This window comes from Astyanax mexicanus, chromosome 1, assembly GCF_023375975.1.
Source record: "Astyanax mexicanus isolate ESR-SI-001 chromosome 1, AstMex3_surface, whole genome shotgun sequence".
NCBI classification, from domain to species: domain Eukaryota; kingdom Metazoa; phylum Chordata; class Actinopteri; order Characiformes; family Acestrorhamphidae; genus Astyanax; species Astyanax mexicanus.
In genome coordinates this window covers 11183488-11199470 of record NC_064408.1, presented here as the reverse complement: position 1 = coordinate 11199470, position 15983 = coordinate 11183488, and the positions used below count along the sequence as shown (strand labels likewise).

At 34.6% G+C, this 15983-nt stretch overlaps 2 protein-coding genes across 2 annotated transcripts in view; both read left to right on the top strand.

The window, feature by feature from the left end:
* LOC103031643 (uncharacterized) overlaps positions 1–6038 on the top strand; it is a 28133-nt gene extending 22095 nt beyond the window's left edge. Inside the window, exons 17-22 of the mRNA XM_049467538.1 lie at positions 64–126; positions 263–323; positions 1533–1658; positions 2361–2481; positions 3635–3786; positions 4800–6038. Coding sequence (XP_049323495.1) covers positions 64–126; positions 263–323; positions 1533–1658; positions 2361–2481; positions 3635–3786; positions 4800–4926 — 650 coding nt within the window. The 3' untranslated portion in view covers positions 4927–6038. The remainder of the gene's footprint in view (positions 1–63; positions 127–262; positions 324–1532; positions 1659–2360; positions 2482–3634; positions 3787–4799) is intronic.
* A 2375-nt stretch (positions 6039–8413) lies between these two features.
* On the top strand, positions 8414–11519 carry sebox (SEBOX homeobox). The gene is made up of 3 exons (XM_007233557.4): positions 8414–8721; positions 9262–9464; positions 10736–11519. The coding sequence occupies exons 1-3, from the start codon at positions 8622–8624 to the stop codon at positions 11405–11407; spliced, it is 975 nt and encodes a 324-aa protein (XP_007233619.3). The 5' UTR covers positions 8414–8621; the 3' UTR covers positions 11408–11519.
* Positions 11520–15983: the final 4464 nt, after the last annotated feature.

Genomic DNA, 15983 nt, shown 5'->3' with positions numbered 1-15983 from the left:
ACACATCAAAAAACATATACTGTATCCCCTTTTCCTCTCCTAAAATGTATTTCTTAATTCTAGTGTCTGCAGTAAAGCCATGGACCTCCAGCCAGAAGATAAACACAGGTTTAGCCAGCTCTTCTGGTAGGATGCAACTCATGCAACTTTATACAACTTTATACTTTACTAATGCTATGTACAGAAAACTTTCACTTTTAAGAGTTGTTTTTATGCTTTTGTGCTTTGATAGCTGGTGGTGCTCCATCTCTTCTGTTTTCAGATAAGACCACAACCTTTTCCAAGTCAATTTCGTTCTCTGATTCTAAAGAAGTCAATGAAACGTAAGGACTATGAGCAGAGTGTATAAAAGCAATGAAACTGTATCATCATGGTCAAACTAATTTTAGTATATTAAAAAGACTTTTAGCTGCTTCAAAATGTAAGGAAATGTCACTTGTGTTGATTTACAGCTCTGGAAAAAAATAAGAGATTGAGTTTCTGAATCCGTTTCTCTGATTTTGTTATGTTTAGGTATATGTTTGAGTAAAATTAACATTGTTGTTTTATTCTATAAACTACAGACAACATTTCTCCCAAATTCTTAAAAAAATATTGTCATTTAGAGCATTTATTTGCAGAAAATGAGAAATGGCTGAAATAAAAAAAATTGCAGAGCTTTCAGACCACAAATAATGCAAATAAAACAAGTTTATATTCATAAAGTTTTAAGAGTTCAGAAATCAATATTTGGTGGAATTAGGCATTGTCATCTGATGTCATGGCGTTGGTGGCCAGCTAGGATGATCTCCTCCACCAGTCTTACACACTGCTTTTGGATAATTTTATGCCACTCTTGGTGCAAAAGTTCAAGCAGTTCAGTTTGGTTTGATGGCTTGTGATATTCCTCTTAATTATATTCCAGAGGTTTTTAATCAAAGAAACTCATAATTTTTATGTGTTTTCTCTAGAGCTGTATCTATGTCAAAATCAGTTTATAACTGCCAGAAAATAGACAAGGAAGTACTTGTAAAAACTTAATTTTTTTGGCAGCAGGGGTGCCAAAAATACACTTTTGTGTTTATCCAGTTGTTTGTCTGTTGTTTGAAAGTTGGTATTTTAGCATAAATTACAGTTTGGGTAAATTACAGAATTATCATGTAAAATACATTAAAAACATATAATTAATATTTTAGACTTATACACACTTGTTTCATAAAATCACATGTCAAAGAACAGTGTGTTCCTGTCATTGTAATATTGTTTTCCAGAGAAAAACTTAATGTGCCTTCAGGCCTTTCTTTTTTTTGCCATTTTGAAACTGTAAATAATAAAAATAAAATAATAGAACTCCTTAACATGTTTAAGAAATGTTAGAACTTTAACCTGGCTATCTTTTACTTGCTTGTATTTACAGTAACTTTTACAGTACTTTTAAGTGTGTGTGGGGGGGGGCATGCCACTATACATCTTCATCATATATCATCATATATCTTCTATAGGGAGAGAAGACTTTGTTGCTCACATTAATGCTGTTTTTATTTCTGCTGTAGTTTTATTAAGAAGTCCAGCACTCTGGCTGCTGGGAGGAGTCTGGTGAATTCACTGACGTTGCCGAGAAACAGGGGCTTCCAGGAAAAGCAGGCCCTGTTTGAAAGGATGGATTCTAATCCGAGCAGGTGGATAAATCTAAACCTGTTTCAGGAATCTATAGATTTAAATATTAATTACACTGTTTCAAAAACAGGTGCATGCAATTTCAGCTCAATTTAGCTTGTACCTCCAACAGAAAGGTAAACATCACATCCTTGGACACCAAACATATCTTCACTGATCGATTATGTTTAAGGTCAGAGGTAATTCTTGTGAAAAGGAAATATACTTAAGAGCATTAAAAGTATGTTCAAATTAGATAAAGAATACTAAAAATACATTTTCAATTTAATATATTTCATGAAAACACTAATTGAATGTACCTTCTCTGTATTTCCATAAAATGTATTTTAAGCAAATATTCTTTAAATTAAACATTCTGTTGCTAAAAACAATATATGTATGTATTGACAATAAATATTGCTTAAAGTGCATTTTTGAGTAGTTTTTTTCCCCTATTAGCATTAAGGTGTAAACAATATGTGCACCAATATGCAAAATAGTACATTTACAGTATATTTCAAGTGTATTAAAAATTTGTCATAAGTTGCCATAAATTGTTCCAAAATAGTAATTTTAGTATGTATTTAAGTACATATTAAGGTTAATGTTAAAAGTACATCCTTTTTACATGTTAAGTAGACTTTAAAAAATATAAACTTAAATGCACTTTTCTTTTACAAGGAAAGTTTTTGTGATTTTAATGGAGATGTATTTTCTCTCCTCAGAGCAAAGAGTTCTGAGTCAAAGCCGAAACTCAAAAGATCTCAGAGCTGCGACGCATCCAGCGCCAACAGCATCAAGCAGCTTCTTCTGGAGTGGTGCCGCTCCAAAACTGTTGGCTATGAGGTACCATTTACCACAGTTTCATAGGATTATGAATGACTTCTTGGTTTGGGGACTTATATATCCAGTATTAAAAAAACTCAATAATATTGTTACGTTGTTCAAACTCCAAACATATATACAGCTCTGGAAAAAAAAATCAGGTTCTGAATCAGTTTCTCAGATTTTGCTATTTATAGGTATATGTTTGAGTAAAATGAACACTGTTGTTTTATTCTATAAACTACAAACAGCATTTCTCCCAAATTCCAAATAGAAATATTGTCATTTAGCAACCTGGGTTGCATTTAGAGCATTTATTTGAAGAACATGAGAAATGGCTGAAATAACAAAAAAGATACAGAGCTTTCAGACCTCAAATAATGCAAAGAAAACAAGTTCATATTTATAAATTTCAGTTCAGAAATCAATATTTGGTGGAATAACTCTGGATTTTAATCACAGTTTTTAAGGCATCTTGACATGTTCTCCTCCACCAGTCTTACACACTGCTTTTTGATAATTTTATGCCACTCCTGGTGCTAAAATTCAAGCAGTTCAGCTTGGCTTGTGATCATCCATCTTCCTCTTGATTATTTTCCATTTTGATTTTGATTGATTATTTTGATTTGTTAAAATCTAAGAAACTCATCATTTTTAAGTGGTCTCTTTTTTCAGAGCTGTATATTTGCACTAATGTTTTATATGGGTTTTTTTTATACTGTCAGTCCCTCTTTAATCCCCTCCATCATACCTATGGTACAATCTCACGCTTATATTGCACTATTGTCTTGTTTCTCTTGTCTCACTTATGTCTATATCTGTGAACTTGTTGTATTGTATATTTAGGGTCTCTCATTCTTTTATTATTTATAATCTATTTTGCTGTACTTGTTGTAATATATGCAGTATAGACAATAAAACTACTTGATTTGACTTGACTTGATAATGACTTCAGCTGCACAGAGGCATGGTATACTGTAAGTACTTGTACTCAAAGGAACACTTTTTATAACTGACCCTCAAAGGTATAATATTGGTCTTTAGAGGGTCAGATGTGTTCCCAAGTCTTTCCCAACAGCAGGGAGTACAGATTTGTTCCATTGAACCAGGCAAAATGTACATGCTGTATTTTATATCACTGTACTGATAAACAATATTTCTATTTCTCTTTTAGCACATAAACATTAATAACTTCTCCTCCAGCTGGATTAATGGAATGGCCTTCTGTGCTCTGGTCCACTCCTTCTTCCCCAATGAGTTTGACTACAATGAACTGAACCCGGCTCACCACAAACACAACCTCGATTTAGCCTTCACCACTGCTGAGTAAGTGTGTGTGTGTGTGTGTGGTCTTGTACATTTTAATGGAGAAACATCAACACTTTTAGAGAGAGGGGGTTAGCTCTTCTTTTACCTTTTCAGCAGCTCATCTGCAATAAATGTATAATTTCATAGATAATGGAAATCTGTCCGAAACCTAAAGCTATGATTTTTCCACCCTCATGCTTAACAGTTAGGATTAATGTTTTATGTTGAATTGCCGTGTTTTTGAAACGTTAGTAGAAATAGCAAAAACAATTCTTCAGTTATATACAGCTGTGGAAAAAATGAGAGACCGCATAAAAATTATGAGTTTCTTTGATTTTACCTAATTGAAAACCTCTGGAATATAATCAAGAGAAATATGGATGATCACAAGCCATCAAACCAAGCTGAACTGCTTGAATTTTTTGCACCAGGAGTGGCATAAAGTTATCCAAAAGCAGTGTGTAAAACTGGTGGAGGAGAACATGCCAAGATGTATGAAAACTGTGATTAAAAAACAGTGTTATTCCACCAAATATTGATTTCTGAACTTTATAAATATGAACTTGTTTTCTTTGCATTATTCGAGGTCTGAAAGCTCTGCATCTTTTTTTGTTATTTCAGCCATTTCTCATTTTCTGCAAATAAATGCTCTAAATGGCAATATTTATATTTGGAATTTGGGAGAAATGTTGTCTGTAGTTTATAGAATAAAATAAAAATGTTCGTTTTACTCAAACATAAACCTATAAATAGGAAATTCAGATAAACTGATTCAGAAACTATGGTGGTCTCTTAATTTGTTCCAGAGCTGTATATTGGAGGTGGACAGAACCGGTTCTTTTAGGTGGCCACTTGAGGATTGGCTATACCTATTGGCTATATTTGCACAGTGCATGCTGTGTGTTGTAGTGCAAGAGCATTATTTGGCAAAATTCTATCCAAATTCTATCCAATCTCAGGGCAATTTTATGCTCCTTTATAAGCCATTTCTTACTTAATTTAATAATTTTACGCCTTTTTTTCTCTCTCAGGGAGAAAGCAGACTGCATTCGCTTGATTGAAGTGGATGACATGATGGCCATGGGGAAGAATCCTGACCCCATGTGTGTGTTTACGTATGTGCAGTCTTTGTATAACCACCTGAAAAGATTTGAGTGACAGCATAGTTTCTAACCGCCCTTTTTCTTTTTTTCAGTTTTGGTTTTGTTTCAAAATTTGTGGTACATTTGTCTTAAACCTGTTGCAACATTTATTGAAATAAAACATTAGCCAACAAGTTATTGGTTTTAAGTGACCACTGGAGATAGAGAAACATAGATCACACAGTGTGATTACTATAGGGCCGCTGTCTGAATGAGTCTACCATGCTGTTTGATTTTACAGGTATTTTACATTAAGGCTTATAGTGGCTTTACACTAAGCGCTGTAGTGTAGAGAGGATGATGAGATTGTCACAGGAACTGTTTATTGGAAAGGTAAAGAAAAGGTCAGAGTGTGTCCCTCAGATGAAAAGGGACGAGTGTGTGTATTCGAGGGACAAGTTTGAAACATTATCAGTGGCTAGGATTTTGAAGAAAGCGATTTTGTGAGCCAGGAGATGTGTTAAGTGTTCCTTTTGCAGTCTCTGAAGGGGGGTCATTAATTAACAATAGCTGAATCTAATATTTTTGGTATAAATGTGTGTGAAAAAAGATGGTTAGGAATCTATCTATCTATCTATCTATCTATCTATCTATCTATCTATCTGATTATTCTGTTTTTCAATGCTTGATCTTCACAGTGTATCAGAATTTCATAATAAATGAAGCAATACAAATGCTCCAAAACGACTTGGAAAATACCATTTTACATTGACTTCCATTAAAAAGTTTAAAGAAGTGTAAAAATAATTGTTTCTATTGTTTCATTTATCATGAAGTTCTGTTGCAACATTAAAGACAGATTTCTTTCTTTTTTAGTATACCTAATAAGTCTTAATATTTATAACCTGGGATTAAAACATGTCTTAATATTTTACATTTGTTGAATTTCTAATAATGAGTAAACATAATAAAATGACATGTCTTACATTCTGTTAACTTACTGTTAATGGGCTGGAATTGTAAGCAACATTTTTAAGTAGTTATCTCATTAAAAATCATAGCAAACCATTGCAGAAATTGCATTTTGTGTTTTAGGCAACAGAGAAAAAATGGTGTCTGATCATTTTAAAACTTTCTTAATTTATGTTTCCCAGTAATCAAACAATTAATAAAAGCTTAAAGATTTGAGTTATTCTTTTATTGTGTTGTTCTTTGACTGCAAAACAAAAGTGAAAATGGTGTTTATCTTACAATTATAGTCAGTGGTTGCAAATGAATAACATGTTTTTGTCAAAACAAGTAAAAGAGAAAAATGTTTTTTTTTTCAATACAAAATTGTGCTTCATCGCTTAAATCGCGCACTTTTGCAGTACATTTATTTTTAAGAGTGCAGAAAAATCATTTGCGATTAGGTAATAGTTTTATGCAAATTGATTCAACCTTGAAAGGTGTTTTTTTTTCTAGATTTTGAAACATTGCTGTGAGGATTTTACTGCATTTAGCGGCAAGCCTGCCTTAAAGTAGCGACCTTCATTCATTAAAAGCGATGATGCATAGGTTTAATGTTTGTTTCATAGAAATAGAAAACATTTGGAACAGTTAAGTATTTTATAAACGTATTTCATAAAATGAAAGTCACAAAACACTATATCTAAATTAATCAATATTTAATATGAGTCTAAATTTATTGGTGGAATGTTTAAATATTTGAATATACATATAGGTGTTCCTCCCGCTGATGGTCTGATCTTCTTTCAGGTCGGATTTGTGTGATGTGTGTTGTTCTCTGTGTTTTGGAGGCACTGCTGGGTGATGGACTCTAATGATTCTACTAATGGGCAGTTCATATCAAACGCTGGACTCGCCGCGCGCGCGTTTGTGTATTCCAGGCGCGAGTTTGAGGTTTAATTATGGTAATGAAGCGGATGACGGGTGGACGTAACGTTAAACACTCATTTATTATTAAGATCGTCTTTATATCTTTTTTTTCTTGTATATATATATTTTTAAAGAACAAGAGGACAGCCCCAAATACAAATACGGAAGGCAACACAGTTGTTGTCCAGCGGTTTTCCTTCGAAAAAAAAAATAATCACCGTATAAAATTAATTCTTTCTCCTCCTATCTTTATTCCAATTGACAGTGAGATGCTTTCATGGCGGAGAAGTTCCCGAACAGGCAGATTAGGGCAGTAATCTCTGGCTCAGATTACTGTTTTACTGTTTATTGTGGAGCCCTGCATGGTGTCCACTGCTCCTAATCCGCCCAGCAAATAAAATCGGCCCCCAGATCATCATTCAGACCCGCATATTACAAACCCAGATCATAATTCAAACCTGAATATTAACATCTCAATCCAACGTTTGCCCGGGATGTCAAGAGATATTGATTTTATCCACCTTGTAAATCTATATGCAACGTTTCCGCTTTATCAAGTCATCTTAAAAATATAAAGTAAAGGTAACCGCAAAAATCGCATAATTCTTGAAGATTTTTAATATGCTGATTCAACTTTAAATCAATTCAGATTGTTAAATACGTTTAAATGTATATTGCTTATTTATGAATTTGTTTTTTATTCCAATATTTAAGTTGAGTCCAAATAAAATGTCTAATTTATGCGATTGAAAAACAGCTAAATGGTCTGATGATGTTTTTCAATTGGCAGAATTCTTAAGCGTGTATTGCAAACTAAAAAAAGCAGCTGTGTTCATGTAACATGTAATTTAAGGCAAATAAGTGTGGAGATTCAAGATTTTTTGTCACGTCACAGAGTACAGGTGTACATGTGAGTGAAAAACTTGCGTGCAGGTCTCCACTAGTGTACAGAGAACAATATTTACAACAATTACAATAGTAACTTAACATTTTACATACTTTGCATCTGCCACTTCTTGGTCAATTTAGGTGTAGTTTGCTTTTATATACTTGAAGTTTCTCTGCGGGAACTTCAAGTTAGAACTAAGGCTTTGATATTTGTGGGTAAACCGACACGGGGTGAAAAACGCGTTGATTTGCGTTAGAAAAGACTCGTGATGACAAAACTACTGTCAGTCAGACTACATCCGCTACCTATCTCTGCTTTCCTGTCCGAGAAAGGGGCTCGAAGCTGCCAGACGCGCTGGTGTTGGAGTGTCGGGGGGCATCAAAGACAAAACTACACCATCCTGCTTGCGTGAAATCGTTTCCCACCCGTATTCTGGAAATTCACATCCTGAGCTACACTGTTAAAAATAAATTAATACATAGGCGAATAAAAAATAAATAAAAATATATCTAAATTAAACACATGAAGTAAGTACAAAAACAAATGTTTTGTTTAACTGGCACAAAATTAAAAAAAGTTCCAAACACAATGTTCTGTTAAAACGGGAAACAAAGGTTATATCAAGGTTATATTGTGCTTTTTCACTTTTTGATATATTCTGAATGTATTAATTAATCTTTAACACTGAATCAAAAGTTGACTATGGAAAAACAAAATAAAATTTAATGTTATGTTTGTAGTAATTTCACGTTTTAATCGTGTGATATCATATCTACATTTTTTTGGCTGTATAGGATTGGCTGCAATTTAATAAACTATGCTTATAAACCACCAACCAATCCCAGTGCCGTCCTGAAAACAGGTAGAAAATAAAAATACACCCGCCGCCCCACAGAGGCAGGTAGTCCGACACCTCTGCGGGGTGTGAAGGGTGAAGGAGGGGTATAAAACTGGTGGGAGTGGGACAGTCCAGCAGCACTTGAGGAGAGTGTGGATCTGGGGAGATGGCTCTGTTTGTGGATCAGGGATTTGATTACGGGCAGAAGATGAGCGAGGATGGAGAAATTGAATTTCTATTCAGCAAAGACGAGGTTCAGTTCACAGGTCAGCAAAGAAGTTACATGTTTTTACACAAATTTTTGTTTTTAGTAAAATATAAAGTAGAAATGTTAAAGATCTAAAAAAAAATACACGTTATTTATTTCACACTGTCCAAATACATGATATTTTGCTTTGACGCAAAAAAACGTATTTTTGTTGTTTTTCACTTTTTTAACACGTTAATTCGCTGTTCCTCACACTGCGTCAAAATTTCTAGATGAGCAGAGACATTGTCAAGGGAATTTTGGAATAATTACTTACAGTGAAAGTTAAGTTTTGGAAATTTAAAACATTTTGTAAAAACGCAGTTTGTGTTAAAGTTAAAAGAGAAGAATCGTAATTTTAAAGATTTTCGCACTGCATGCAAATTCACATTTTCTCATGTTACTCTTTAATTTTTTTCTGAACTCTAAACAAAACTGATAAATGATAAAAAAAACTATCACATTAATAAATAATTATTAATATTAAAAAAATAATTACTGACAAAAAAAAGCAAAAAAAACCCTTTCTAATCTGCTGTTTTTGTTATTATTTATTAAGACCCCGTATGTGATCGCGGTCTCTCCTCTCCAGAGGCGGACAGGACCGCCCATCCTGAAGGACAGCGCAAGAGAAAAAGGACCATCTTCAGCCGCGCGCAGCTGTCCGAACTCGAGCGCGCCTTCGTGCTGACCCCCTACCCGGACATCACGCTGCGCGAGCGCCTGGCCGCCCTCACCCTGCTGCCCGAGAGCAAGATCCAGGTAAGATCCAGGTGGACCAAGAGAACAATCCAGAACATTAAAACACTTTATATAAAGGGGAAAAACATTAGAGGTTTATATAGTTTATTGAGTTATGTAAGATAAATGAAACCTTCTTAACTTTCATTGGAAGTCAATGTAAAAACAGTTTATTTTAGGTAATTTGGGACAATTTGTATTGGTCCATTCATCAATAATTTAACACAGTGTAAAGACCAGTTAGTGTATTCAAGTATTCCAAAATTGAAATACTTGTTTTTCATTGGACAGCAATAATATTAGTCATTAATATATAATATAGTATTCTATATTTTTAAGTCACAAGTTCAGTCACTTTTTACACTTTTTGAAAATGTAGTGTGAATTTAGTGTAATGCATTTTGGGTGCTATAGGTTTTACTCACTAATCACTAATTACAAACTAAATAACTAAATATTTAGCATAACAGGATGGTATCAAAACCATAATTGTGAATAATGGCAACTGTTGCAGTTCATGTGATGTACGTTTTTTCATAAAACTAAAACAACAAATGGTTATATTGCATAAAGTTAATTTAAATACATATGAAATTGCATTTTATTTGTACAATTACATTAAAATAGAATTCATCATGCACTGAAAGCTTTGTTCTGGATGTTGTCTAACTATGAGAAAATTCAGCATAATTTTCTAGTTTTCTTAAGTTAATAAAATACATTTATTTGATTTGTTACATTACATTAAAAAATAAGGTTATATTCAGAAATTGTGTTTAAAATATATGCAGGTTCTTTACATTTAAGACTGTTTACTGTAGAGGATTCATTTACATGTACTTATTTATAAAACAAATGTGCTATCAGGAGGTGTTAGACATTTAAGTAGAAATAAATACATAATAGTACTGTTGTGTAATAATTTAAATTTAAATATAATTTATGTGAATAAGATAAGATAGTCCTTTATTTATCCCGCAGTGGGAAACGTGCAGTGTTACAGCAGCACAGAGGACAGAGCAAATGAAATTGGCATAAATATACAAGCAATATATAACTTAGAAAAAAAAGTAAAAAAATAATAAATAAATGATAACATATAGAATATATCATGCTTACTCACACTTTTAGGTTTTACCACAGTTGTAGATGTAGAAGGCCAATGTATAACCAACAAGTAAAGCAAAAGAATTGCAATAAAATGTATAAATATAAATAGTGATTCAGGGTTTTAATTTGTCTTTCCACAGAGTTCTAATCAATCTTTTCAATCAATCTTTGCTATCCGACAGGTGTGGTTTCAGAATAGACGTGCTCGCAGCATCAAGAGCGGCAGGCTTACCAGACCAGTGAAGAGAAGCCCAGGTCCAGTAGTGAGCTCCAGCTGTAACCAACCAATCAGCTTCCATCAGCTCGGACCTGCTATTCCACCCACCGCTGTCCCTGGACAGAGGGGCAAGCCCGAAAGATACCAAGCATCCAACAGGAACAGCCAGCAGGGCCTGGACTGGGTCAAACAAGCTTTGGGCCCCTGGACTCAGAACCTACCTCGTCCCACACCTCCAGCACCACCCATCTCTCCTGACCTTCCAGGGGCTCTTCCTTGGGAGTCTGGACCTGCAAACCAGGCAGGAACTCCATCCATGTCCACCGGCCACTCAGGGAGACCCGTCCACTCTTCAGGCCAGCAGCAGTGGAGTGAGTTTGGGCAGGTTGGCTCTGGGACTGGTCTGTCTGTGGGGTTTTCTGGACATGTAGGTAAAGGTCAGTGCAGCATCAACCCAAGCAGGTACCAGACCGTGTCTGTGGAGCAGATGGCACCTTCTGGACAAGGTTATTGGGACGGAGCCATGCCACGGCAGGGACAGTATGCTACACTTATGCACTACCCTCAGACTTCCCTAGGAGACATCTCTGACCTCATATACAGTGCTGCCGTCGTCACCAACCTCACCGACTTCTGACTAGAGGTGGTGGACCATAATATGAACTGAAAAAAAACTGTTTTGTTTCTAGTGCAGGCTATTTTTTTTCTTCCAAAGGGGAACATGCTAACCCATTTTGGTCAACTTGATGTTGGATGTAAATAAAATGTAAATAAAAACTCTAAAGTTGTAAAGAATTTGTTGTACTTTGTTATTTACACTATGCAACACTAGTAAAGAACAGAGGTGTCACCATGTTTTCCTTTTAATTCTGCTAAATTAAGCTAAGCTCATTCTTAAAAAACAAAACATTTCAGAGGAGTCAGACAAGTCAAATGAATGCTGGATGTTAATCTACGCAGATTTCTCTCCTGAAAACTGTTCATGAGTAAAACACTGCCCGACAGTGCTACACTGAGGAACCCAGAGAAGGAATGTAAACAAAAGCTCACCAGAACAGTATTTTATTTATTTATTTATTTATTTTCATTATAGTTAAACAGCCTCACCTTTCAGATGATTCTTGCGGGCCACATCTGGCCCGTTGGCCGCCTATTTGCGACCCCTGGTCTATCTCCTTTGGGCTCTATATAATTTCTTTTTGTTTGTTATGCTTAAAATCAATGTCAAATATTAGAAGTAAGCTGTGCCTTTTTTACTGTAAGTACTATAAATAGGGTACAGTAGGGTATTTTTAAATAAAAAGTAAAATGCACCCATAAATTCATTGTTGCTGATAAATTGTGTAAATAGATTATTTTTGTAATCTCTGGCATAACAGGTTGAGTAGAATAGGGACAAGTTAATTGCAGATTTAACAACCTGTTCAAAATAAAACAGAATGCAGAAAATGGAATCTAAAAGTGTGTGTCCCTGATATTAAAAATGTTTTTAATGCCCCTGGCTGAGTGCAATGAAATCCTCCCGGCAATGCTTTAAAATAGAAAGTAGAAAGAGTTACAGCTCTGGAAGAAAATAAGAGACCACTTAAAAATAATGAGTTTCCTTTTTTTACCCAATTGAAAACCTCTGGAATATGATCAAAAGGAAAATGAGGATCACAAGGCACCAAAGCAAGCTGAACTACCTGAATTTTTGCATCAGGAGTAAAGGCATAAAGTTATCCAAAAGCAGTGTGTAAGACTGGTGGAGGAGAACATGATGCCAAGATGCATAAAAACTGTGATTAAAAACAGGGTTATCCCACCAAATATTGATTTCTAAAATGTTAAAACTTTATGAATATGAACTTGTTTTTTGAAAGCTCCGCATCTTTTTAGTTATTTCAGCCATTTCTCATTTTCTACAAATAAATGCTCTAAATAACAATATTTTTATTTGGAATTTGGGAGAAATGTTGTCCGTAGTTTATAGAATAAAACAACAATGTTCCTTTTTCTCTAACATATATCTATGAATAGCAAAAACAGAGAAACTGATTCAGAAACTGAAGTGGTCTCAGATTTATTTCCCTGGACAGTAGAGACTGTTACTTCAGCAAAAACAGGATAAAATCAATTTAATGCACTTAATTTCCATAGAAAACAATAGATATGAATTCTGTTCATATAGTGTACTACTAAAGGAAATGAATAACTTGAACTAAAAGGCAGCTTTGACCGGAAATAAAATAAATTCAAAGCTGGCCTCAAATAAACCATCCTCATAGATGGACAACGATACATGAATGGGTTAAATGTCACGGATTAGGTCAACAGTTGTTTTCGATTTAGGACACAGGGCTTTAGTCCTGTAGACATGGTCATAAAAGCAAAAGTGTTTGTTCATGAAAACAAGCACCAGTGGTGTTTCTCAACCGCAAAATATTTTCCTCCTTTAGAATGCAGTAAACAGATAGGTTGCAACAGAAATGTAAGTAAACAAGTAATAAGTAAAATATCTGAAATAAAACTACAATTTCCGAGCTGAAGTCCTATCAGCTTACGGACGGCTTAAATCGCATGTGGATTTGAGGATCTGGCCGCTGAATTACAGTTGTGGTTATTATTACTGGAGGAAATATGACTACAGACCTCACAGTTCGCCCGACCTCCTGGACACTGATCTCCGCATATCATAATAATCTGCACTGCCAAGAATAATCTTCAAATAAAAAAAAATAAAATCCCCGTAATCCGGGGTGTCAAACCTACAGTCTTATTCAGATATACTTTGTGTGAGTTGGATCGTGTGTGTGTGTGTTCCAGATGAAGCTACATCCTTTAATCTTTGGGAAGATATTGAAGCTTATTTATTACATGCAGGGCAGAAAAATAATACTCACGGCCACGTTGACCAGCACATGGCGTTAGCTGATTGAGTGACCCCTCATAAATCCATAGTCTGCTTTTATAATATCATGTCTACATGTCTATTGATGATGGCATGCAAAATGTAACATGTCTATTACTTAAAAAATATTTTTTACTTCGCCCTTATGTGGAACTGTATATTTTAAATCAACTAAAAGGAAAAAAGTCTAAAGCAAATGTTTGGTCATTCTGCATAGACATTACTTCTAATTTCTAAGTTCTAATTAGTCAATTTTAACTAAAACGGTCACCAAAATTCAAAAGATTTACTGCTTGGAAAATTGGGAACGCCTTACCCGAGTTCAAGATCTAGAAAAATTATTCAGTTTATCATAACTTCTATATATTTGTGTCTCATTAAAGGAGAACTCCGGTGTAAAATGGATTTTTGGTGTAGTAAATCATGATAAAAAGTACTTACCTTTGATGAATAGCACACCTCCGTTCTCCCACAGCGTTCTGAGATCCAGAAATCTGAACAGTTTGTCCAAACACCCTTCAGACTGGGTGATACGGGGCATACATTTGTCCCAATAAATCACTTTTTCCACCGTTATCCAGCTCAAAGTATCTCCACACCTTGCACCTTGCTAGAATCCGGAGAGCCCTGGCATGTACAACGAGGCATTAATAGCTTAAACAGTGCACAAGAAGCTTATTAAAAACACTTTTTACATCCTATAAGGCGAGCTTTATCTCCGAGCGCCGCCATTACTGAACTGATAATAACATAGACATGTATATATACATAGACTCCGCATAGCATAGTAGCTGGCACAAGGACGCAGGCTATGCAGAGTCTATGTATATATATGTCTTATAGTCCGTAAAATACAGTAATTCTTTTGAGCTCAAACTAATTTGGGGTTACATTGGGCATCTAGTCCACCAAACTCAACCACCAAACATATCCAGTTGGTTTACCAGTATAGGGGGCATCCGAGCATGACTAGCTTTTTTCAGCATGAACAGTAACAGATACTGAGATCAGGGTTACCCAAACTTTTGTATGCCTCTTTTGGATACACCCAAAACACTGAGTTAAAAAACCCTTTTAAGAAAATCTCTACACTAGGTGGCGGTATAGAGAACTGTCCACTTTAACCTTTTACCTCTGATCTGACTCTTTGATCTGTTTCAGGGATTCCCTGATCTCTGATCAGTCTACTCCAGCTTCGTTCTCCAGTCAGCAGGACGTTCTTAGCTATGATCTGGTTGATCTGATCTGTGGTTAGTTTAGCGGTAACGCTAACTGAGATCAGGGGTCAGCGCGCGCAGTTGTGACCTGATCTCAGATCAAAGCGTCACAGTCAGCGGTCTCGCCACGTGAGCGAGCAGCCGTGTTCGACACCAGAAAACGTGTAAAGTCGAATCTGAATCAGATTCATAATGATATGAATCAATGGAATCGACTCTCACAGACGGTTCCACACACAGACATTTAAAAACACTCAATTACAGTTACTGTATTTGTCACATGTCTACAATAAGAAACTAGTTATTTCAAGTAAAACATGAACTTAATGCTATTAATTGTTGTTACAATTAATATACATGCAGACATAAATAATTATAAAGACAAATAATTAATTACAGCATGTAATGTTCTCCCTGTGTAGTGTTTTCTGTTGTGTTTAATATTTTATTACTGTGTACTTATTTGGTGTAACTAGGAAAATATATATATATCGGCTCAAGGCCTGTTACATTACTAACTTAGTATCAAACAATATTTATTTAATTTTTGCTGACCTCAATAATTGCATTAGTGGCATAGTGAGAAGATCCCATTACAGAGAATGAGCTCTTATGTCCTTTTGTTTAAAGACAACAGTTTATGGATGTTTTGTTTATGTAGTATATTCAAACAGTTCAATATTTCGCTACCAAATCCAATAATTGAATACTAATTGCTCTTTCAAACTTCATTGCAACTGCATTGTTACATTATTATGTGATATTATATGATATTTTATGAGTGACATAAAATGGTATTAAAATAACAACAATAACGTTAATCACAATAATATCTGGGCATAACTGGAAATAAACACTCAAAGTAAGCTATGTTTTTTTATGTAATTTAATTATTTTCTTGGCAAAGTACTATATAAATATGTGTAAGGCACAAAAGGTTAGACCTACATTGTAGGTGTGGATAGATTCATTATTTTTCATTATATCATTTTTTATCATTCTTAAGATTTTTTAATAAAAATATTTTATAAAATCTTTACTTTTTATTTGTCAATTGTTATGGTCATTTTCCAGTTTTTAATGTATATATATTTTATTCATCTAAT

Bases quoted from the DNA above. Each gene is read 5' to 3' on its own strand.
- sebox (XM_007233557.4), top strand. From the start codon at position 8,622: ATGGCTCTGTTTGTGGATCAGGGATTTGATTACGGGCAGAAGATGAGC. The intron at 8,722-9,261 runs GTCAGCAAAGAA...TTATTTATTAAG, and splicing joins AGACGAGGTTCAGTTCACAG to ACCCCGTATGTGATCGCGGT. The intron at 9,465-10,735 runs GTAAGATCCAGG...GCTATCCGACAG, and splicing joins TGCCCGAGAGCAAGATCCAG to GTGTGGTTTCAGAATAGACG.